Below are 24,656 nucleotides of genomic sequence, written 5' to 3'. Positions count from 1 at the left end.
CAATAGATTGTCCCTGTGCATGGCTGGCACCCCCTGGCACGTTGCAGCAAGAATCAGAGCTTCTCTCCTTTTCACGTCGGAATGATAGTCCATAGCGGCTCCAATGCAATTTCTTCATCCATTCATCTGTTGATGGACATTCGAGTTGTTCATTTAAATGTTTATTTTTTTGCCAAGGTAATTATAGATGCACAAGGCAGAAAGAGTCACGTTACAGACGGGCTTGAAATGAATGGCGACCTCCTGCCTCCGTGACCCCGGCCCCACCAGGCCTCCCCCAGGAGCTGCACCTGCAACTGTATCTTTAATTCTCCTGCGGTCACCTTTGGAGCCCTCAGGGATCTCCACAGAGCCCAGCACTTGATTCCCTGCTTTCAACACCTGTTGATTCTTTACTGTAGGAGATGACCCCCTGTCCCCCTCCCCTGCCCCTTGTGCTGATGTTCATTCTCCTGCGGGCAGCCCTTGGCACTTTGGCTTGGAGCTTAATTCCCTCTTTCTTGCCGCCCTGTCCCACGCCATCTCCTGACGCCCCCACGTGATCTTCAGAACATCGACCCCTGCCCTTCCTCCTGCCTCCCGCGTCAACAGCGGTGACACCGATGGCAAGGGCTCTGTGTTCCGCCTGTGCTGTCTCCCATCCTTTACCCCAGGGTCTAGGGCAGGTGAAGGCTAGCAGAGTGCTCAGCTCTGGACCCTGCCTGGGGTCATGGCAGGCCCTGCTGGGGGACAGGCTGCTGTTTCTCCTCGGGGGCTCCAGGTCTCGGCTTCTTTCCCTGGGGGTCCAGGGTGGGTGCCAGGATCCAGAGCCTCCGGGGGTGCCGTGTGTTCTGAGGAGAGGCCCACGGCCTTCCTTAGATGCCTGGAGGGGTTTGTGGTCCCCTTGGGGTTAAGGATCTGCCTGAGACAGTGGGGAGAGTGCTGGCCCCTCCTCCTCCTGGGAGCCTGTGAACCCTGCTGGGCCCTCAGGCCTCCCTGGACAGAGGGCAACTGTGGCAAAATTTCCCAACAGCTGCCTTGTGCAGGGTCACCGGGGGGTTCTGGAGGTTTCTAGGGGCCTCTCCTTTGGGCTCAGAGGGCTTAAAGGCAGTTTCTGCCTTTGCTGGGCCCTGCGGTCCCTGTGGCCCCTGTGGCCCCTATGGCCACGGCGTTCCTGTTGGTTTCGTGGATGGATGTGCCCAGCCGCCTCGCCTGTCGCCGGCCTTTGTTGAAGGAGCTTAGGTCTCCTTGGGTCAGTTGCACCAGGTCTGGGCCTTGCCGCAGCCGGTATTGATGGCTGGCACCATGCCTGGCCAGGCTGGGCCCCGGTTCCTCCATCCTTGGGAAAGGGTGAGACCCTGTGTGTCCACGGTCCCTGGAGCCCTCACAATGCACTTCAGAGCGGGCGTGGTGGTGGCAGTGGGTACTGTGGGCGATCCAGCAAGGTGGCCTCTGGGACCTCACCCACCCAGCTTCCCTGAATTCTGACCGGCAGTGGAGGCGGAGGGTCGGGAATGGATTCTCAGCCGTGGGCTGTGGGGTGGATGTCGTGCTGCTTGGCAGGGTGGCCTTGGGCCTGTTACTCTCTTCTTTCTCTGCGAGCCTCAGTTTCTGCAGATGTAAGGTGGAGATTACAACAGAACTTTCCAGAGGGCTATGAGGGTCCGTGAGGTCCTGTAAAGCATTCAGCTGTGTGTGCGGTACGTGTGGGCACCTGACCCTCGTGGCTGTCGTGTGGGTCAGGTGCGGTGGGTTTCAGGGGCAGTGGTTGGACTCTGGCTTCTCTGCCACTTGCAGCAACGCTGGGCCTCGGTCACCGCAGCTGTGGGTGGAATCACTGTCCCGCCACCCTCCGAGGATCACCGTGCAGTGAAAGCTACCGCGTGGCGACGGAGGAAGGCTTGGGCTCCTCCTGTCCTTGGCTGGGCTGGGCGCTCGCCCCTGTTCTGCAGGCGCCGTTGACTTTCTGCGAACCCCGTTTCTTGAAGGTGACCTTTGGAGCTGGCCGGAGTGGGTGTCGGCCCTCTTGGCTCCTTTGTCTAGATTTTGCTTTTATGAAGGCCGGGGAGGGAGGGCTCGCCGCTGGTAGGAGGACGTGCGGGGCAGGTCCTTTGCCGCCTGAGGACCCCAGAGTTGTCACTAGGGCCTTCTCCTCCATGCTGCCCCCACTGTGGGACCGAAGACCAGCTGGGGCCCAGCTGCTGTTGCCTCTGCCCCTGCCACCCGAGCCTCCTACCTTCTTTCCTCCCTTCCTTTCTCCTTCTTCCCTTCCTCTTCAGCCCTCTCCACCCTCCACCCTGCAGCTGTGGGGCCTTTGTGTGACCCCTCCACAACCTGAAGGGACATGGCTGTCAGGCTCCCACCTTTAGAGGCCTGTGGATTTGGGAGGGTGGCGAGAGGAGTCTGTGGGGGAGGTGGGACTCAGGCTGTCTGGTAAGTGCCCACGTCGGACTCAGAGCCTTAGGTCTTGGACTGTGCTGTCCTCTGACAGAATGGGCAGCTGAGTTCGCCTTACTGTGTGCCCAAGGGCCAGGGCCCTTCACTGCTCAGCAAAACCTGTGCCTCATGACCAGGAAGGAGGTGTTCCTGGGCTCACTTTGAAGTCTTTTTGTGAGACATCATGCTGATGATAATTCTGGGGGTGGGCTTGGGCAAGCTCCATGGATAGAAGCTGCTTGGCTCTTTCTGTTCCCCTTATAAGAACCTGGAATGCTTTTTATTGTCCAGGCTGGGCCAGGTCCACTTTTCTTATCTACAGTGGCGTCTGAGCTGAAGCCTGGCTCAGATTCGCCCCTCCTCTTGCATCTCTGGCCTGTGAATCTTCTCCCTCCAGCCCTGCAGCTCAGCCTGCCCTGCCCTCCCGGGGTCCTTGTGCCCCCATGTCCCTTGTTGGAGCCTAAGGACAGTTGTCCCTGCTGGACTCTATGCACGATTCAGGCACAGACACCCACGAGGGATGGCCAGGCAGGTTAGGTGCTCGGCTGCCCTTTGGCCAAGCCCTGCGTGGGGCCCAGGGATCAATGCAGATTGATTTTTGCTGACCCCTGGGATGAACTTGGCCAGGTGGCTTAATTCCATCTCCTCCCCAGTGTGCTTATAGACAGAGGTGTATGCACCAGTAAGGGTGCTCTAACCAGTGTCGAGTGTTGGCTTTCACTCCCCACCTCCTCAACCACCACATTTCCAAAATAAACAGAGGCCTGTTTGTGTTCAAAGGACGCTCCTGGCTCACAAAGCCCTGCAGCCCCGCGGAGGCACCAGGAGGCCTCACTTCCAAGCAGCACAGCCCCATGGAGCCAACCCGGGCCACCTGTTCCCCCTGGCACCTGAGCAGCCCCCTGCTGATCCCCACCCCTCCCCTGCATCTCCCTTTATCCCCCTCTACCCCTCCCCTGCATCTCCCTTTATCCCCCTCTACCCCTCCCCTGCATCTCCCTTTATCCCCCTCTACCCCTTCCCTGCATCTCCCTTTAATCCCCCTCTACCCCTCCCCTGCATCTCCCCTTTATCCCCCTCTACCCCTCCCCTGCATCTCCCCTTTATCCCCCTCTACCCCTCCCCTGCATCTCCCCTTTATCCCCCTCTACCCCTCCCCGGCACCACTGGCCTCTGTTCCCTCATCCCCCACCCTGCCCTTGGGTCCCCTCCACCCCCTACCCTATACTCCCATCCCTCTCCTTCCCCCTCTTCCCCACCCCACCTCTTTCATCCCTTTCCTCTCCCCACAGCCCCTGGCATCCCGTCCTTTGTCCCTCTCCTTCATCCTCCCCATCTCCCTTTCCTCTCTCCCTCTGTCTCCATCTCTCCCCCGACTGCCTTGGTCTACTCACCCACTTCCTCTACCCCTCTCCTCCATTCTCACTCCATGCCCTCTATCCCCACCTCTCCCAACCCCATCCCATGCCTCCCCCTCCATCCCTCCCCTCCATCCCCTTCCATCCCTCTCCCTTCATCCCCCTCCATCCCTGCCCTCTATCCCTCTCCCTCCCTCCCCTCCATCCCTCCCCTCCATCCCTCCCCTCCATCCCTCCCCTCCATCCCCTTCCATCCCTCCCCCTTCATCCCCCTCCATCCCTCCCCCTCGATCCCCCTCCATTCCTCCCCTCCATTCCTCTCCCTCCCTCCCCTCCGTCCCCTCCCTCCCTCCCCTGCATCCCTTCCCTCCATGCCTCTCCTTCCATCCCTCTCCATCCCTCCGCCTCCATGCCTCTCCTCCATGCCTCCCCTCCATCCCTCCTCTTCATCCCTCCCCCTCCATCCTCCCTCCATCCCTCCCTTTCATCCCTCCCCTTCATCCCTCCCCCTCCATCCCTCCCCTTCTATTCCTCCCCTCTCTCTCTCCCCCTCTATCCCCCCATCCCTCACCCTCCATCCCTTCCCTTCATCCCTCCCAACCATCCTCCCCCCATCCTCCCCCCAATCCCTCCTGCTGGGAGTTGGTGGGGGAGGGAGGGAGGAGAAGCTGGAGCTGGAGACTGTGTTCCCAAGGGTGGCATGAGTGCCGGGCCCTGTTAGCCCCCTGCATCCTTGTCCCCCGTGCCTCTGCTTACTGAGCACCTTGAGGAGGGTTCCGGTGCTTCCTTGCAAGAGCTTTGGAGAGAAAATCCTCTTTGCCTTTTTTACTTTTTTCACTCCTCTACCTTATTTCATTTAACTTCCTCATTTCAGACCAGAAAATGCCCAGATAGATATTAGAAGACCTTAAAGTATTTTTGTTCATCAGGTGTGAAAGGTGCAGGTCCTTGCCAGTTTGCAGGGATGGGTGGCTGGCAGTGAGGTAGCAAGAGAGATGCTCCTCCATAGTGCCCACCTCCCAGGCAGTGCCATCGTCCCCACAAGCAGCTCAGGCATGCTGAATATCTCACTCTGCCGTCACCAGCGTGCGGCTTCCACCTCGTGCTTCAAGGTAGCTGCTGAGCTCCTGCCATCTCGTCCACGTTCCATGCAGCAGGAAAGAAGCAGGGGAGGCGGCTGTTTCCTTCTAAGTGCATGACCCTTCCTCACCTCCCCTTCCTTTCTTACAGTGTCCAGAACGTGGTTCTGGGGCCATTCCTTTCTGCAAGGGAGGGTGGGGAGCGCTGTCTTTAGCAGGCAGCCCTGAGCCATCAAGCATCCACCTCTCGTGGAAGAAGGGGAGAAGGACTCTAGGGGGTGGTGGGGGGCAGTAGTCTTTGCCCCAGCTGGGGAGAGCCGTGGCCCCTTCACCCTTGGCACTTTTCCCATTTCTGCCCTCCCAAGTGGTTTCTTGCTGTACCTCTCGGAAAGAAGAAATGTAGTCAGGGGCTGGGAGTCTGCAGTCCGTGCTCACTCCTGGGCTTACGGCCATGATTCCTCCTGGATTCCCCACGGCCTGCGTGAGGCGCGCCGTCAGCCCCTCTGTGACAGGCACAAGGCTCCGTGTGGTCACGGTGGAGCTGAGTTCTGGCTCCTCAGAAGAAACCACTGCACAGACTCCCGGCCTGGGCTCCCTGGTTCCACCCCCTGGAGTGTCAGCTGTGTGGAGGGCTCTGTGCCCTGCGGACATGCCAGGCTGGCGTGATACATGCCGCCCGTGCCCTGGCTGCCACTCCTGCCTGGGGATCTGCCTCAGCCCCTGCGGGTCACCCTCCCACACCCTGGCACCACAGCCTCCCAGATTGTGCCCGAATCCTGTTAGTTTCTAGCTAATTTTCCCAGCCAGGATGACGGGTCCTTCCACTGCAGGGACAGTAATTTGTGGGGTCATCCCAGGAGTGGCCCTGCGGGGTCATGTATTATTCATGGGAAACACTAGTATTCCAGCCTGGAGTTCTTTCTTCGTGGAAGCCGTGGAGTCGTCAGCCTTGTATCGATATTAACAGTTGAAACATGAGTAAAACACCGTCACGTCGGGAAAGTCTGATTAGGTTTAACAGGGGACAGAGAAGAAAGAAATTTTTTTTTTTTTTTTTTTTTTGTAAATGAAATGTCTAACGAACAAACAGCTGAGCCTCGTTGGGTGCCCTGGGGAGTTTCGTCGGATTTCATGACGCACTCGGTCGCCGCAGAAGCAGGTGCCGATGGGCCGGCTAGCTTGATGCGTTTGTGCGGTTGCAGTGTGGGACTGGGGTGGTCCTGGCTGTGGGGCTGTGGGCTGCCCGCACCTGTCCCAAGGAAAGCTGTGTGCTCCCCCAGGCCCTGGACCCAGTGCCTTTCCCTCCCAAGCATCCCTCAGTCTTTCCAGTGGTGTCAGGGTGGCCCTGGGGAGAGAAGGGAACCAAGGGCCACAGATCACCGTGCCCGTAGCCACCTTCACCCACCCCCTTGACTCCTAGGCTCTTAGGAGGTGTCAGGCCAGTCTAGAAAGCCGGCAGCTAGCACCCAGAGTGGGCATGCTGTCTCCCACACAGGCACAGGCACGTTCTAGGCTCGTGCCCCTGAGCCCCACTCTTCAGCACTCCCTGTAAGAGAAACTCTGTGATGACTCTAATTTCCTGGACGAGGAACCCAGGCCAAGACATGGGAGTGGGGAGGCTTGTCTGGGGTCCCCCGACATCCGACCCCCTAGCCTGTGGTTTGCTGGGCCTCGGTTTCCCACCCGGAGGGCAGAAGAGCAGGTGTCACTGAGACCCCTTTCAGCGCAGCTCCAGATCCCTGCTGGGCCTGCTTCAGGCCGCCCTGATCTCAGCGAAGAGCTCCTCAGAGGTGAGGCTTCCCTGGGACGTGGTGTCCCAGCCCCCCCTGGCAGGGGCACTTCATTTCAATGCTGTTCGTGTCGTCTCCTTGTGAATGATGGGCCGTCCGCCAGGGCCCGGCGTCCTGTAATTGGGGTAAGTGTCACTTTTGTTTTCTGCGGTGGGGGAGATGAAATTGTGTGTGCACACAATTAATCTTGCTAATGGCAGCCTCCCTGGATCTGGAAATTAAATGTTAAGTATCTTGAAGCCAGCCGCTGGGATGACGCCCTTTGGAACAGATCAGTCGGCTCAGGCTTGTGATACTAATTGGGGTGGAGTCTGGTGTTTGTCTAGCTCTGACCCTGTTTGGGGGACGTGGGTCTCATCGTGTCCACGGTGAGGCTGAGACTTGGAGGTGTGGAAAATGGAAAAGCCCTTCCCAGAGCTGCGTCCGTCTGTCCGTCTGTCCTTGAGAGTCACGTGGCTCCTGGACACAGTGGTTTCTATGGAAACGGCCCCATGACCCGGGGCCGGTGGTGTAGGGACGGACATGTCTGGGCCCGCCTGGCCCTGTTTGGCCTCGGGTTCGAAAGAACTGGCGGCCCGGAAGGTCCAGGTGTGCGTGGCCCCCACACGCAGTTGCTGCTTTGTTTTGTTTTATTGACTGTGGTAAAACACACAGAACATAATATGTAGCTTCTTAACCATTTTCCAGGGCACAGGTCGGTGGCTCTGAACACAGTCACGTTGCTGTGCAGCCGTCACCACCGTCCATCTCCAAAACTGCTCCATCTGCCCAGGCGGACACTCTGCCCCCGTTCAGCGCTCACCCCGCCTCCCCTGGCCCCTGGCTCCCCACTTGTGTTTGCTGTCTGCAGGAGTCTGCTGGTTCCAGGGGCCTCGTGTAAGGGAGTCCTGCAGGGACCTCCTGTGGGGAATCCCGTGGTATTTGTCCTTTGTGACTGACTTATTTCCCTTTGCACAAGGCCCTCAAGGCTCATCCAAGGGGTGCTCCTGGGCAGGGTCTGCCCCTTCAGCCTGAGCTCAGGCTTGGGAACTGGGGGTTCCCGGTGGGAAGCAGCAAGGAGTGGCTGCCTCCCGTGGACGCTGCGTTGCTCTGTGTGGAGGACGGTCGCTGTGAACGCGCCTCGTCTTTCCTTCGGGGCTGGTGGTGAGGAGGCTGGCCATGCAGGATCCTTACCTTCCCTCTCTCTGCATCCGGAGGCCTGTCCTGGGCAGGTGGGGAGCTGGAAGTCCCCGGGAGAAGTGGAGGCAGCCGGGGCCACAGGAGAGCCCTGGGCCGGTCCAGCTCTGTCACCTCCACCTGCAGTGTGGCCTTGGGCAGTGATTTCCCTCCTCGGGCCATAGTTCCCTCATCTTGCAATGGGGGCTCATCCCACCCACCCCCGGTTCTCCTGGGGATGTAATGGGCACTGAAGATGAGAAGCCCTGAAAATGCAGAAGCAGACCCTGGGTGGGGAGCGTGGGATGGGAGGCAGGGGCAGGGGTGGCTCCTGGCCTCGCCGATCGCGGTGTCTGGCTGGCCATCAGCCCTCTGGTCTGTGTCCTGGCTGCTGTGATCTCATCCCTCAGCCTCTGATGTCCCTGGGGTGCTGGGGTCGGGGAGGGTCTCTGCTGGGGGTAAGTGGAGTCCGTGGTGTCTCCAGGGAGGCGTGTGGGGAATGTGTGTGTGACTGTGGTGATGGCTGCGCAGTATGAGTGCTGTTCGGTGCTGCTGACTTGTGCGGTTTGAAAATGGTTAAGAAGTTACATTTTGTGGGGTGGGGTAGGGGGGTGGGGCGGGATCCACATGGCCCTGGGGCTGCCCTTGCTGTTTTTAGAGTTAGGACAGGATCTTAGGCCCTGTGAATTCCCCGGGGCCAGATGTCCACGCCTCTGAAAATCCAGCTTCTGGGGCATCCCTGGAGTGGCAGGTGGGTGGGCTTGGAGCAGCTGTGTTCAGTCTTGTTTCCCATCCAAGGGGGTCTGGGGGCCTCACTGCCCCTTCCCCCACCCCCATCCTGGGGTAGTTTTATGCTTCAAGGCAATTAGTTTCCATGGCGAGTCAGGAGGTCAGTGGGTGTGAACAGGCCCTTCCTGCTGAGTGGGCCGCAGATGGCCCCTGCCCCACCCTGCCCCAAAGGAAGTGCGACTTCTGCGTGGGGCCTGCTGCCTGGGCCCTCCTCTGAGTTGGGCTGAGCCCCAGGGAACCCCTCTGGGAACCACCAAGGCTGAGGGAGAACAGGAGGGCGGGGGCTGGGGAGGGGGGCTTGGCACCTGCCTTGTCTGGCTTCCCTCCCCTGTGTGATTGGGAAAGTCCTGCCTGAAGGGCAGCCTCAGCCCCTGGGCCTCCCGGGCATCTTGGAAGAGTGGAGTACACCTTTTCCTGCCCACCTGCCCCAGGCCGGGTCGCTGCGCGCCGTGAGCCCGGCAGAGCCCTGGAGTACGGATATGAACACAGGCGTTTGTGCTGGCAGAATTCGCCTGCTCTGCTGGTCACAGAGCTCTGGCCCTCGGTGTGCAGCCACGGGGGTTCTGGATGTGGGTGTTGCCAGCAGAAGAGGAAGGTCTCGGCGGGGTAAATAATGTGTGCAGGTGCCCTGCGGAGCGGGGCCGAGTGGGCTCAGTGCTGTCTCTGGGCCTGTCTTGTTTTCTTGTCTCCAGTAGGAGATTGGGGATTTGCATCCCCCAGACACAGGAGCAAGCACGCGGGCCTCACCGACTCCGACACGGGGCCTGAGCTCAGGTGTGTGGTGGCCTCAAGTCTGGGGCTTCTCCGTGTCTGGGACGAGGTTAGAGATGGACCCTGGCCAGAGCTCAGACTGGTGTCTGACAGACGTGGGTTTGAGTCCTTGGAGCTGGGCAACCTTCAGCAGGTTACGTAGCCTTTCTGAATTATAATGGACCTCCCTGTGGCAGGGTTAGGCACAGGGCAGGCTCTGAGACTCCTCCTTCAGGATGGAGGCTTTGTGACCGCTGCTCAGATGCCTCTAGGCTGAGGCCAGCATCAGACAAGGCCCAGCCCTCATGTGCTGATCTCGCGGAGTTTCTTGCACGTGACGGAGGCTTCCCACCTGCAGGAAGCTTTGGGGTTGCCTGGGACCCTAGGCCCCACATGGGTGCTCCTTCCTGTCTTTCCCTTCCCGCCTGCGTCAGCCCCTTCACCCCTGGTTTCTGAGCTGCATCCCAGCCTCCCAGGGTGTCTCTGGGCCCGGCTGGGCCTTCCCGCGCCCCCACCTGTCAGTACGGAGATGGGACCAGATCAGTCTCCTCCACGTGCTTCTCTCTCTGGGATTTGTAACAAGTTTAAACTTGGTTGTCTAGCACAGTCCCCTTAATCGTGGGTGTGTAGGTAGCTGAGAACTTTGGTTCTCAGGAACACCTGAGTTTGGTTGTCACCAAATGGGCCTGTGGTTCCTTCCAGCCCAAGGGTAAGTGGGTGAGTGCTTTGTGAAGGCTTTGTGCCGGCACCGTGGTGGGTTTGTGAGGTCAGGGACATGGCATGGAGCGTGTGCCCACCTCCACCTTGGGGCAGCTGAGCATCACCAGGTGAGGCCAGATGCAGAGTCCAGTCGTTTCAGAGCTGTTAGATGGAAATTCGAGGCGGGGGCCCCGCAGAACACCATGCCTTGGGAGGGGTCCACCCTGGGGTCACATCTCACCTGCAGCCTGAGCACGTTGCTTGTGTAAAATCTGAATGACAATTGCACGCTCCTGGCAGTGCACAATTATTAATAAATACGGCACTTGCGGAGTCCACAGCGGCAGGCCGTCGGGAAGTACTGGCCGCCGCTGTGCCCTTGGAGCAAGACTTGTTTTGGAATGAGAGGGCTCTGAGAAACACAAGTCGCTGGGCCGTGCTTGCTCATCGATGGGGCAGGGATGCCTGAGCACACCAACCTTGAACTTGTGGGGAAGAAGCAGAGGCAGACAGTGTGGCTGGGCAGGGCAGGAGCTCCCACTGCAGCTGGACGTGGACCAAGTAGACAGCCGCGGGGGCTGCATGCGTGCCCCTCGCTGGGCCGCCCTTGGTTGAGTGGGCTCAGAGGTTCACAAGAATCAATTGCAGGACACTGTGGAGCAGATGAAGTCACTGGTTCAGAGACGATTCGTGCATTTTGATGAATATTGGCTGTGCTTTCCAGTCTGCTGGAGAGAACCCTCCGGAAGGGCCCAACTTACCTAGGCTCTATCTGTCACTGTGGCTGGCTCAGATGGGGTCGTCCGCCTGGAAGTGGAGCCTGTGGAATTATCTTTGGAGTCTTTGGAATGATCTAGGCTGCGCCTGTCACTGTGGCTGGCTCAGGTGGGGTCATCAGGCTAGAAGTGGGGCTGAGGGTGTGAGTTGTGGACAGTGCTGCGCCCCTCTGGCTGAGTGGGAGGGGATGCTGGTGTGCACCTGCGGTCCGTGATAGCGCTGCCTGCCCAGTGGTCCTTCCTTCCCTGGGTGTGTCTTTCTGCTCCATACCAGCATTCTCAAGGAGCCATCAAGCTTATCCGTGTGTTTTGAGTGAATAAAGCTAATTAAAAGTCTTTGGAGTTAAAACATGTTTAAAGCCAGAGGGTTTTTTGTTTGTTTGTTTTTTTGTTTTTGAGACAGTCTCACTCTGTCGCCCAGGCTGGAGTGCAGTGGCCAGATCTCGGCTCACTGCAAGCTCTGCCTCCCGGGTTTACGCCATTCTCCTGCCTCAGCCTCCCGAGTAGCTGGGACTACAGGCGCCCACCACCTCGCCCGGCTAGTTTTTTGTATTTTTTTTAGTAGAGACGGGGTTTCACCATGTTAGCTAGGATGGTCTTGATCTCCTGACCTTGTGATCAGCCTGTCTCGGCCTCCCAAAGTGCTGGGATTACAGGCTTGAGCCACCGCGCCCGGCCTTTTGCAAACTTCTTATTGAAGCATCTTACGCATATAGAAAAAGGCAGCTGTGCTACGCGGACAGTTTGGTGATGTTCCATAAAGTAACAACCCAGGAACCAGCCTGGGTGGAGAGGCTGGCCTGGGTGGGCCAGCATCTGTTGAGTGCTTACGGGGTTCCCACCACGCCCCCCAGGCTGGCACCCGCCTCCCTCATCAATGGACAAAGTGTGGTGGGAGTTGAGAAGGGCAGCCGGCCCACTGCAGTGTGCACCTAAGTGCCTAAGGAAGCACTGCTTTGATGAGCGCCCTTTGAGTTGTACTTTGGAGAAGACTGGGGTCCAGCTGGGAGGCAGGGCAAGGGCATCCCGGCGGAGGGAGCAGCGCTGGCACCAGCATAGGAACGAGAGGCAGGGCGCGTGGTGGTGGTGGGTAATTAATGATCACGTGTTCATTTGGTGTGCTCCCGTGTTGCTTATCTAGGCGGCTTCATTGCATGTGTGTGCGTGGGGTTTGGTTACCATTTATTCTGGATTCCCTCTCTTTGCTCATGAGTTGCTAGAATCAATTTTTTTTGTTGTAGTTGTTGAGACAGTCTCGCTCTCTTGTCAGGCTGGAATGCAGTGGCGCAATCTCGGCTCACTGCAGCCTCTGCTTCACTGCAATCTCCGCCTCCTGGGTTCAGGCGATTCCCCTGCCTCAGCCTCCCAAGTAGCTGGGACTACAGGTGCGCGCTGCCATGCCCGGCTGATTTTTTTTTTTTTTTTTTTTTTTTTGAGACGGAGTCTCGCTCTGTCACCCAGGCTGGAGTGCAGTGGCGCAATCTCGGCTCACTGCAAGCTCCGCCTCCCGGGTTCACGCCATTCTCTTGCCTCAGCCTCCCGAGTAGCTGAGACTACAGGCGCCCGCCCCTGCGCCCGGCTAATTTTTTCTATTTTTAGTAGAGACGGGGTTTCACCATGGTCTCGATCTCCTGACCTTGTGATCCGCCCACCTCGGCCTCCCAAAGTGCTGGGATTACAGGCGTGAGCCACCACGCCCGGCCGCCCGGCTGATTTTTTGTATTTTAGTAGAGACGGTGTTTCACCATGTTGGTCAGGATGGTCTCGATCTCCTGACCTCATGATCTGCCCACCTCAGCTTCCCAAAGTGCTGGGATTACAGGTGTGAGCCACCACACCTGGCCTACTAGAATCAATTTAAGCAAAGTTGCTAGTCACCTGTGGACCTCAGGTGAGAGTTTTGGGGTGTACTTGAGCCTCACAGTGGCACTGGATCCCGGGGAGGCTTCTCATCTGCTGCTTTGGATAGTGAGCTCCCTGTCACAGGAGGCGTGCAGGAAGCTGCTGGTGGCATTGCACGGGTGACCGGAAGCCTCCCCAGGTCCAGTGCCTGGGGGCTTGCTCCGGCCGAGCCAAAACCTGCCTGCTGCTGGTCCTCCTGCCTGCCGTGGCCGGGGATGACTTGGGAGTCTGCAGGGTGAGTGGTTGTTCTATCCCCTCATTGTTTCAACAAGTTCCGATGAATTTTGAAGTGCCTGAGCTTCTGCAGCAGGTCAGCAGCTGACTCGGCTCTGTTCCTCTCCCCGGTCCCGACTGCCCCCTGTGGCCCCACATTCACCTGGCACACCCCGGCGGGGAGGCTGTCTCAGCGGATGGGTCTCCGCGCCTTCGCTCCTCTGTGGGTCCACCATTTGTGCAGAGAATCGTTGTCAATTACCAGGGCTCTTCGCATGATTAGGGGAATGTAAAATGAGCAAATGATGAAGGGCTCATCTGCTCCAGGAGTGGTGTGTGGGGAAATCCGAGCCTTTTGCAGGCTCAGGGACTTGACTTTCCATGCCAATTAGGAGGGAAGGATCCAGAGAGAGCAGCGGGGGGTGGGGGCACAGGGATGGAGCCTGGGGAGGTTGTTCCCTGGGAAAGCGGGCCATTAGGGGGCCAAGCCTGGTATGGGGTGGGTGTGGGGCTCACATCCCGAACCCGGGGTGCCAGGGCCCTCTGGGGAAGGTGGAACCGCTGTCCCTGCAGTCACAGCACACCATCCCTGACTTCTTGGCATGGCAGAGTCCCTCTTGTCCTCCTGGGCCTCTCAGCTGTCACCCCCCACTCCCCAGGGGTCCTGTCTCAGTGGCTGGCTGCCTCTGCCGCAGGGGTTCAGGGGCCCCGGGAGTCACCTTAGGGCATCTGTATCCCTAAGCCTATCTGCTCTGAAGGGCTGAGCACTGCATTTGCGACATTTGTCCTTGTTCTGGCGTCCACGGTCTGCCATAACAAAGTATCACAGGCCTGGTGCCGCAAAACAAGGGGGATTTATTCTGCCCTCTCCTGGAGGCCAGAATTCCAACCTCAGGGTGTTGTCGGCAGGGCCATGCTCCTTCCAGAGGTCCCGGGGGCAGCATCTGACTTCACATGGCCTCCCCTTTCTCCCCATGTCTTTTCTCTTCTTTCAAGGGCCCTGTCACAGTGGATTGAGGGCCCCCCTTACTCCAGGGTGACCTCATCTTCACTCATTACATCCGCAGTGATCGTATTTCCAAAGAAGTTGGCATTCTGAGGTTCCGGGAAGGACATGAACCATAGGGGATGCTATCCAGCCCCGTACAGATGTCGGTTGGCTGTGACGGCAGCATGTTCAGACCAGGCACAGCAGGGCCGCCCCTTTGGGGCTGTGAAGGCTGAGCAGACAGGGTCTGTGCCCGTGGGGGCCTGCGTGCTTCACCTCCTTCATTGCAGGGTTCAGTCTGGACCCAGCATGTTCTTTGCCTTGCTTTCTGTTTATTGACAGTCTGCTTCCTGCCCTAAAATCTCCAAGAGCTCTGCAGGGCATGGCTGGGCCTATCTGTCCACTGTGTCCCGTACAGCCTGGGGCCAGCCACACAGCTGTCTGGGACGGCTGCCTCTTGCCTCTCTTGTTTTTGGCACCGTATCTTTTGGGGGAGGAGCCCTCTGGAGAGCCAGTGGAGACTAGGTTGAAACCTTGATGCCCTCCTTTGTAGCCCCGCACACCCCCTGGGCACCTGCCAAGCAGGAGGCGTCATGCTGGGATCCTGTGCCAGGCGCCCTGGCAGGTTCTCGGCACATACTTGCGGCATGTCTGATCTGTGCCCTCCCCGGTATTGCCGTGATGCCAGCTGGGGTCACTGAACTCTTCCGCCCCCACATGCTTCCAGAGTAGTATGAAGGACGGAATTGGTTTTGATAGGACATTAAATAATTAATTTCTGTCTGGGCTGAAAATACAGAATATTAAATTATACATTTGGTATCAGACACATGAGAGAGCCTCTCAGAGCTCCCGACCACTTGTAGGCCACCCTCGAGGACGTCTGGGACCTCGGCGGTTTCCAGTGGCTGGCTGCCAGGCCCAGCCTGGATCTCAGCCCTTTCTCTGCACCTTCCCCCTTCCTCATATTCCCGGCTGTGGGCTGGGGAGGCTGCAGGACGCTGTTCAGGGGCCCGGGGCCTTGTCAGTTTTCCTTGTGTCTACCTGCTGCCTCTGCTGGAGGCTGGAGCTGCCTAGGAATCTGTCAGAGCTCGGCTTGGAGCCTCCTTTGCAGCCTTCGTGCAGGGCCTCCCTTCCCGTCACCCAGGCCCTGTGATGGGATGCAGGAGATCTGGGCAGCTCCTCCTTCTCAGTCCTGTTCACAAGCCCCGTCTCATGGGGAGGAAACTTGCGGGGCAACCCCAGACACATTCCAGAGGGCCTTGTCCCACGTCTGCGCTCTGCTCTCTGCGGATAGCATCGTGCCTGAGGGGAGGCCACATCTCTCTGTGTCTAGAGCCCATGGCTCCAAGGAAGCTTTTCTGGGGACAAGTCCTCTGGGCTGTGGGGTGGGAAGCCCAGCAGCCTGAGCGATAGTCCTAGCTCCGCCACCCCAGACCCTGTGCCTGCAGGGCCTGTCTCCCTGCCCAGCCACTCTGGGACATGGGTGAGCCGTGGCTCCCAGCCCTGGGCTGCTGGCCCCTCGCTGGGACCTGCCCCTGTGGAGAGTGGGGTGTTGCTGCCCCTGGGAGCACCTGACAGTGGCGGGGTGTGCTGTAGGCACCGAAGGCGACACCTAGGCTTGTGCCCAGGGATCCTCGTGCGCCTCACCTGCCTCCATCCTGAGCCACGGCCAGTGTCCTGGAGGGCCGACCGCAGAAGCTGACCTGCTGCCCACCTGACCCGCCAAAGGGGCAGCCCCCACTTTACCTAGATATTTGAGAGCAGTTTGAGACTCAGCAAAATTGAGGAGCTAGTGCAGAAGAAGATTGTATTCCACATCCGGGTCCCCATCCACACCTTACAGTAGTTAGTGCTTTGGTTCCAATGAATGAATCAGTGTGGACCAGTTGTCGCTAACTGAAGTGACTCTGGCTTCCTCAGTTTCCCCCTTATGTCCTCGGTCCCAAGACTCATCAGGGACCGCACATCACATTCACCTGGCCATCTCTTGGTCTCCTGGGTGGTGGCATTGGCACTGCCCTCCCGCACCCACCTCTTCTTTATATACAAGATTTCTGCTGGAGAAGCTGTCCCTTTCTTTTTTTTTTTTTTTTTTTTTTTTTGAGACGGAGTCTCACGCTGTTGCCCAGGCTGGAGTGCAGTGGCGCGATCTCGGCTCACTGCAAGCTCCGCCTCCCGGGTTCCCGCCATTCTCCTGCCTCAGCCTCCTGAGTAGCTGGGACTACAGGCGCCGCCACCGCGCCCGGCTAATTTTTTGTATTTTTAGTAGAGACGGGGTTTCACTGTGGTCTCGATCTCCTGACCTTGTGATCTGCCCGCCTCGGCCTCCCAAAGTGCTGGGATTACAGGCTTGAGCCACCGCGCCCGGCCATCCCTTTCGCTTTGTATAAAAGGCATCTTTTATAAAACCATTGGTCAGATCCAGCCTTATCTGACCTGGGAGTTCCCCACGGCTGCCTGTAAGGCCATTGTCCTTCCATGCCCTCCTTTATCATCTCATGAGTCCCTGAGCCTGGCTGACAGGTCCCTCACCGCCTGCCTGGTTCAGTGGCTCCCTCTCAGCTCAGCTGCTTCCTGCCCACTCTCCCTCCCTATGCTGCCTGCTGGCTTCTTTCTCCAGTGGGGCACACAGAGCTTCTTGGGGACACACCTTGTACCCTGGTGTCCGGGGCTGCTCGTGAGTGCCAGGTGGGCAAGGGGCTGGTGGAAGGATGCCTGGCCCTTTTTCCTGCAGACAGCGCAGATGGGTCTAGGTGGGTCCTTCCTTGGCCTGTCTTCCCCACCCAGCATCTCTTCTTTCTCCTCCACTTGCAGATGGCCTTGTTCTTATCTGTGTCCTCACCCTCGTGGTCTTAGATAATCTATTCTGGGAAACGTGCATTTTTGAATCCTACCCTTAGACAGGAAAAGAAAAATCCATAAAGTGGCCGTTTTGGGAAGTCCCTTGATGGGCCAGGATTAAGCAGTCATCAAGGTAAAACCGCTTGGAAGCAAATCTGGACGCCGGAGCTTCGTCTGCGGCCGGTTTCCATCTGTTTCCATGAACACAAAGCACAGGGGAGGAAAAATCACTTTAGACCTTTTTCCTACGGGGGCTCGCATTGCACAGATCGGACTTGCAGCTCGCGAGGCGACAGGGATTCTCGGATCGGTTCTGCTTTGGAAAGGAGAGCAGGTTCTCGGTTCATCTGAGCCAGCAGTGCTGTTTGTCCTGGTGTGTGCGGCTTGTTGCTTAGATTTGCATTTGGCAGAGGACTCAGATGTGCACTTGGTTGCCCTGTGGGTCTGTAATGTCAGGTACTCAAGGCCGTGGCAGTGCCCTGGGGCCACCTACTGATCAATGCCTTCTTACAGGAGGCTTGCCCGCGTATATGGTGAGCCTCTGACACACACTTGTCCATCACCCAGCTAACCCCTGCTCATCTCGCAGGCCTCAGGGTGACAGCACCTCCTCCAGGGGGCCCTCTCTGATTCCTGGGCAGCTCCTGCCCCTTGCTCTGCTTGGTTAGGGGCCCTGCTGGACTCCGTGCTTCCCAGCTGCTCTGTTCTTTACCCTGCGGCGTTGATCACACCCTTCTGGTTCCTTGGAGCTCCAGAGGTCACCCTAGCACAGTGCTTGGGACGCAGCAGCTGCTCAAAGTGGGTTGCACACCTGAGTGAGGAAGCAAGAGCCCCTAAGGGTCCTCGTTACAGAGGAGGGCCTGGGACGCAGAGAGCTCCGGCGCTGCTGCGAGTCTGCAGCGGAGACAGGGTCCAGAGCCAGGTTCAGCAGCACAAGCCTGGCCCGGTCCCCTCTGGAAGGCTGTGTCACAGGACGCCTGGGATGGGGGCAGATGATGCCTGGGGAATGGGGGAACCCTGAGTAGACACCTCTTTGCCCCTGCCCCGCCATGCTCCTCCTCCACGGAGTCAAAGGCTGGATTTGTGGATCTCTCGAATGGGGCAACCTGCCCCTGGGGAAAGGGTGTCTGCCCTCGTGGAGGAGCCCTGCATATGTGCAAGGAAGGCCAGGCTGCCTGGGCCGAAGGCGCTTCCACACCCAGTGCTCAGCCACTGTCCCTGGCCTCTGCCCCCACTGCCCACAGCTCTGCACACCCATTGGAAACCCGCTAGCTGGATGGGGACCCCCTGGTGTGGGTGGCGGGGAGGTGGCCGCTGCTTGGGGGATCCCCCTGCGGTGGTGACTTCCTGGGAATCCTCCTCCTGAGACGGGCGGCAGGTGAGGTCAGCAGGGATGGCCTCTCTAAGGTTGAGCTCTGTCCTGTGACAGACGTGCACAGAGGACTTGGCAGTGGCGGAGGTGGGGGCTTGCATCTGCAGGAGGGGTAGCAGTGATGATGGTGACGGCAGCCGAGCAGCCGTGGGCGGTGTGTTGTCTCCCAAGAGTCTGCCTCGCTCACCATGGGCCCCCTGGCTGGCGATGGATGGGGAGCTGCGTCGGCCAGACTCTGAACAATCTTTTTTTTTTTTTTTTTTTTTTGAGACGGAGTCTTGCTCAGTTGCCCAGGCTGGAGTACAGTGTCGAGATCTCGGCTCACTGCCAGCTCCGCCTCCCGGGTTCACACCATTCTCCTGCCTCAGCGTCCCGAGTAGCCGGGACTACAGGCGCCCACCACTACGCCCCGCTAATTTTTTTTTTTGTATTTTTAGTAGAGACGGGGTTTCACCATGTTAGCCAGGATGGTCTCGATCTCCTGACCTCGTGATCCGCCCGTCTCGGCCTCCCAAAGTGCTGGGATTACAGGCGTGAGCCACCGCGCCCGGCCGACTCTGAACAATCTTAGTGCTCAGTTTGGTCAGATCCTTTCAGAAGCACCCACCCAGCCTCGATCGTGCTTGGATAGCAGTTGGCTCTGTAGTGCGTGTGGTTTGCCCGAGGCCTTCCTTGTGTGGCTCCTATGGCCGTGGTGGTGCCAGCAACCTGTCCCTGGCCCCTGAGCCTCCTCTGGCTGCCACATGTCAGCGGAGGTGCCCACCCTGTGGTACACCTGGAGCATCCGTGAGATGTAGGCCGGTGGAGAGTGCTGAGCTCAGCCCTAAGCTAAGAGACTGGTCAAAGAGGCCTTTGTCTGCTGAGCCTAAGGGCCTGGGTGGGCCCCACACCCTCCTTTGCCATCAGACAGCCTAGGGAAGAAATACTGGGGGGTGCTGGGGGGCCAAGTGCTTTCCCAGGCCCTCCCAGGCACTCCTGCGGGAGTTCAGAGCAGGAGCAGGTGTGGAGTTGACGTCGCAGAGGATATTCACGCACCTCTGTGTCCCGTGTTACGCTTGCACTTAATAACCGTGTTACTAAGTCATCGTTTCAGAGATAAGGGTAGATATTGGAAAGTTATTGCCATAGTCTTGAGATACAGTTGTTGATCCCCTTCCCATTAAAATGGCCATTATTAATTAAGGAGGCCGGTGAAGCCACTGGAAACTCATCAACCCCTCCAGGTGATGGCTGCTGTCACCTGTCCCCATTAGCAGACTGGGAACGTGCAGTGGATGACCAGGCCATGAGAGAGGCGTTCTGGGGCGAGGCTCAGTCGGGAGGCTGAGGCCGTTCCTTCTGGGTGCTTTCCCTTTAAGAGCACAAGGCACTGCTTTCTCCTATGCAGCATCAGACCATCAAGCTGATGTGTGCAGGTGACCACTCTGACCCTCAGTTTCATCATCTGACAAGGGGCATAGTAACACTGACTTCACTGGGTGGCTGAGGATTCATGGAGGCAGTGGGGTAACTTCTGAGCCCAGAGCCGAATGTGTCACCCAGAACACGAGCGTTGGCTGTTCCAAGAAGGTTCCTGGCAGTGTGAGGCCCCCACCCTGCTTGTGGGCAGTGGCTGATTTTGGGCTTGTCTGCCTGGCCTGTGGATAGCTGTGTCTGGGGTGTGGGTCCCAGCTTTGTGGGCTGTGTCGTGGCATCGTTGTGCAGAGTGTGGAGGGTGCCAATTACCTGCTGGGAAGAAAAGCTGCTGGCAACTGTTTGAGGGCAAAGGGAGCCTCTCCTCGTACAGCCAGGGCATCCCGGGGCCAGAGGAAGGTGGCAGAAGGGGGTCTAGCAGGCCGGGCAGGGGTTCTGTGGGAAGCAGAAATGGGGTGGCGGTGGCTCAGATATCCACCTACCTCTCAGCCTCCCCTTTCCCCAGGTGGGTGGGGAGGGAGACTCGGGGCAGGCAGCAACTTGCTCAAGGCCGCACCAAGGGTTTAAGCTCAGCCTGGCCCAGACGCCAGCCCTGGCATCTCCTGCCCCTCCCTCCATAGCTGGCCACTGTGCATCCAGACCCAGGGGGCCAGCCTCCCCCATTGTCCCCCTTCTTCAGGCCAGCTCTTTCTGTGTCTCCTGGCAGAAAGGACAGAGGTGGTTTCTCTCTTCCCTGCGTCATCCCTGCACCCAGGCGGCTTTGATCAGCCTCTTAAACAGTTCTGGCTGTGTCCTCTCTGGCTGTGGCCATCCCTGTGGCCTCCTGCCCGGGCCCTCCCGCCATCGTCTTGCATCTGGCCTGGTCAGAAGACTCCTTGGGGCTGCCCCCCTCCCACAGTTCTGCCCTCCCTCCACCCAGTCTCCTCTTTGCAGCCGGAACCATCTCTCAAACACCAGCCTGACCCTGTACTCCCACTGCCCTAGGTGAGGCCAGCCCCTTGCCCCTGTATCCGACAGGCCTCTGCTCTCCGGTCCCCTGTGTGTGCCACAGCCGCTGTCCGGGCCTGTGTGTGGGCCCTCCCCCTGCAAGTTCTCCTTGCTTTGGCTGACTGGCTGCTCTCCCTCAGTCCCAGCGGGCCTGCCTTCCTTAGGGGAATTGTCTTTGCTCCACACCCACCCTGTCCCTTGTCGCCCTAGCACTCTTGTCTGCACAGCACCTCTGCTGGCTGCGGTCAGTGGTGCTGGGTGTGGGGTAGGAGTGGGAGCAGGGCGTGCCTGAATGGGGCCATCCCAGGGGAGACGTGTGCTCCTTTCCAATATTGTATTAGTCAGGGTTCTCCAGAGCAGCAGAGCCAACAGCATATGGATAGATAGGAAGATTTAATACCAGGGACTGGCTTATACGATCCGGAGGACTGAGAAGTCCTGAAATCAGCTGCTGTGAAGCTGGAGGTCAGGAAGGCTGGTGGTGTAGCTCCAGTCCTGATCCGAAGGCCCGAGACCCGAGGGCCCCGTTGGCCTGAGTCCCAGTCTGAGCCCAAAGGCCTGAGAACCAGGAGCACTGATGTCTGGGGGCAGGAGGTGATGGCTGTATCCGTTGGGCAGTGAGTGAATGTGCCCTTCCTCTGCCATTTTGCCCTGTTTGGGCCCCGGCAGTCGGGTGAGGCCCGAGGGTACGGGAGGTGTCTGCTATACTTGGCTACTGAGTCAGGTGCTGGTCTCTTCTAGAATCACTGCCCAGCCACTCTGGAGATAATGTCCTACCTGCCCTCTGGGCACCCCTTAGCCCGGGCAAGATGGCGCCATAGCATTCGCCATCATAAACGTCAATTCATTTTAGAGCCTCTTGTACTAGAGGGGACTAGAGCGGGGGCCTCGTGTGTCTTCCTGTGATGTTTCGCTCCTGGCGCAGGGTGGTTGGGAGCTGAGCTTTTGAAGGGACTGGCAGGGTCAGCCCGGCCGTGCGCTGCAGTGCCGGGCAGTCTGTGCCTTGAAGGGGATTGCCTGTTTCTGTGCTACTTTACCATAGGCCTGGGCCTCCTCCAGGCGACCCTCACTTCGAGCTGCCCAGACGAGGACTCTGGGTTGCCCAGAGCCTGCCTTATGTCTGTGGGGCCCCCTCTGCCTGCTCAGGGCCTGCTCTCTGCGTGATGAGTTCCTTAGTGGGCAGAAGGGCGGCCCATTCTGATCAGCTATGGATAGAACCCAGGGCTGTGGCACTGGGCTGTGTGGTGGGGGCAGTTGGCTCTGCGAAGCCAGGCCAGGCAGTGACTGGGGCCTGGGTCTGGCCTTGGCACAGTGGGTTCAGCACTCGGCTCTGGCCCTGTGAACCCGGCTTCCTAACCCACCCTGAGTGACCTCCTGAGCCCTGGCTTGCACACACGTGACCCCGGCACCGTGAGAGTTCAGAGCTTGCTGGCTGTGAAAGAAATGCAGGTGATCCCGTGAAGCGCTCAGCCTGGGGATCTGCAGCGGGAGGGCCTGTGATTCTGTTTTTATGGTGACTGTCCTCATTCCCACCCTGGTTCTTTCTGGGCCTGCTCTGCCCGGACTGGCTACGGGGCCTTGGACGAGAAGCATCCATTTCTAGACCCGTCTTCTCTGTGTGTAAGCTGAGGATTCTGGATGCCTGTTTCCCTCGAGGCCTCTTGCAGCTGGGACGTGGTGCAGAGTGGTTGACTCCCTGAGGCCTCCACACCCCACTCCCTGCCTGGACAGCTCTTCTGCAGGGTGGGCTGGGGAGGAAGATGGATCCTGGGGTCCCACATGGGAATCCGCCTGTGTAGACGCCTGTGTTCCAGCCCCTCGGTTCACTGTCTCCACCTCTGGGAAGAGGGAAGGGTCCAAGGAAGAAGCAGTGTGGGAGGCTCTTGGAGGGGGCGAGACATCCGTGTAGAGAGGGGGGTGGGGTGGGGGAGACCAGAACCCCTCCCTCCTGCCCTTGCGGTGCTGCTCCTGTAACCCCGCGTTGGCCTCAGGTCTGGGTGGGTACCTTGAGCTTCCTGTGGAATTCTTGTACCTTGGAGGCAGTAACTCACGCGCTGGGCAGCAGCTCTGTGTCATGGTCTCTGGTCGTGCCTCCGATTAAAGAGGGACTGATGCGGCTTGTCTGCAGCCCGGGTCTGGGATGCCTTCCACACTGGAACCCACCTTTATCCCCCCTTTTTCCTGGTGGACAGGGGAGGGAGGCGCTGTCTCTGCCTGGCTCCTGCAGCCACAGCAGCGCTGAGTGATGTCCAGGAGGGGCCAGGGAGTTTCTCTGGGAATGAGTGAGCAGCATTCGCAGACAGTGAGTGGCCCGGCCTACCCAGCCAGTCGTGCCGGGACAGGTTCACTGGCCTCGCAGGCTGCAGGGCCCCACTCAGAAACCTTGCTTTCATGCCTGGAGGCTGTGGTTTGTCCCTCAGCTTCAAATCCAGGATGGATAGCCGGCCCTCCGGGGCAGGGTGGCGTGGAGAGCTGGGCTCTGCTGCCAGAGGCACCAGCCGTCTGCCCCAGCCCGGGTGACTCCTCCTCAGAAACGGGAGAGCCACAGAACTGTCTCGTGGGGGTTTCGAGGGAATAAAATGAAATAAACCTGGGAAAGATCTGGCAGGCAGGAGGGCTAGACGGTGGTTAGCTGTCGTGGAGGACACCGTGTCTGGGACAGAAGAGCCTCAGGCTCCAAACGGGAACCCCTGCTTCTCGCCTGGGCTCTGCCTGGAAGTTGCTGGGTGGGTTTGTGAAGCTCTTGCACTTCCCCAGCTGGGTTTTAGGTTTCCCATCTCACACTTGGAGAATTTGGACCAGATGGTTGCTAAGCTGCTCCCACGAAGGACGGGGAATTCCCCCCAACAGCCCCGACCCCCGACTGATTCCTGTAGAGTTTCCTGGTGGGGAGCAGCTGCCGCCTGATGCCTCGTCTGTGCTTGCCCTGGGACACAGGACTTCCATGCTGGCATTAGGAACTGGGGACAGTGGGCAGTCAGCGCTCAGGGGACCCGAGGCTATTGGTGCAGGTGTTTCCCAGGGCAGTGCCACTCCCTTATTGGGTGCTGATCACTTTCATAGGCAGCGTCTGCCCGGAGCACTCTGCAAAGATAGCCGCAGAGGCCAGTGTCTTCAGCGGGGTCACGGTGACCGGTTAGTGACTCCACCGTGAGCACAGTGGGAGTGGGAGTGTGGCAGGACGCCCCTTGCCATCTGTATGTCTTGTGGTTTCCTTATTCCACACACAGGGGAACCGAGGCCCAGAGAGGAGTGGCTGAGATCATCCGTGGCAGGCTTAGGACTTGATCCCAGCTGTGGCATAATGTCCTGGTCTGAGCCTCTGTACTGTTTTGCTCGGGATCTCATATTAAATTGTAGCTTCCCTCACATGCCCGGCACAGAGCAGGCACTCAGCTAACATGTGAGTCCGGTTGCCGTTGTGTATTTTCCTGTCTTCTTTCCTCTGTCCTCCACCCCCCAGCCCCCTCCCTCTGTCGCCTAGGCTAGAGTACAATGGCGCAAGCTTGGCTCGCTGCAACCTCTGCCTCCTGGGTTCAAGCGATTCTTCTGCCCCAGCCTCCCGAGTAGCTGAGATTACAGGTGCACACCACCACGCCTGGCTAATTTTTGTATTTTTAGTAGAGATGGGGTTTCACCATGTTGCCCAGGCTGGTCTAGAACTAGCTTCAAGTGATCTGCCCGTCTCTGCCTCCCAAAGTGCTAGGATTACAGGCATGAGCCACCCCCTTGCGTGCTTTTCTGTCTACTCGTCTGCCCCTCTTCATGAGCGGTAAACTCTCTCTTAGTCAAGAAGCTTCCAGAGCCCCATGGTTGGAGAGGACGTGCTGCTCTGGATACTCCACCAGCGCACGCCTCCTCCAGTGCTCTAGGAGGCCATCTGGGCCTACTTCTCCCCTCCAGCCTCTTTTTTCCCCGGGTCCCAAGGTGCACAAAGCGACGTTGACCCCCGGGGCTTCCCTGCCAGCCTTCCTGCCTCTGCTCCAGGCCTTGAATTTCCTCTGGAGGTGTCAGGAACTGGGCCTAGGACCCCGTCCCCTTCAAGCCAAGGAGAGACATGCTGGTTGGGGCAGCTGGGCCAGTGTAGCTGACTGCAGTGGGGAAAGGACGGTGCGTGAAGTGAGGG

At 58.8% G+C, this 24,656-nt stretch overlaps 2 protein-coding genes across 6 annotated transcripts in view; both read left to right on the top strand.

The window, feature by feature from the left end:
* LOC105471878 (vav guanine nucleotide exchange factor 2) overlaps positions 1-24,656 on the top strand; it is a 235,450-nt gene that overhangs the window by 98,736 nt on the left and 112,058 nt on the right. The window lies entirely within an intron of this gene.
* LOC139358278 (uncharacterized) lies at positions 1,704-2,348 on the top strand (the record flags this gene model as incomplete). The annotated part of the gene is made up of 1 exon (XM_071078852.1): positions 1,704-2,348. A coding segment is annotated over one exon (645 nt), but the record flags the coding sequence as incomplete, so codon positions are not given.

The sequence above is a fragment of the Macaca nemestrina genome, chromosome 14 (genome assembly GCF_043159975.1).
Source record: "Macaca nemestrina isolate mMacNem1 chromosome 14, mMacNem.hap1, whole genome shotgun sequence".
Classification (NCBI taxonomy): Eukaryota; Metazoa; Chordata; class Mammalia; order Primates; family Cercopithecidae; genus Macaca; species Macaca nemestrina.
This window is presented reverse-complemented; position numbering and strand designations above follow the sequence as displayed.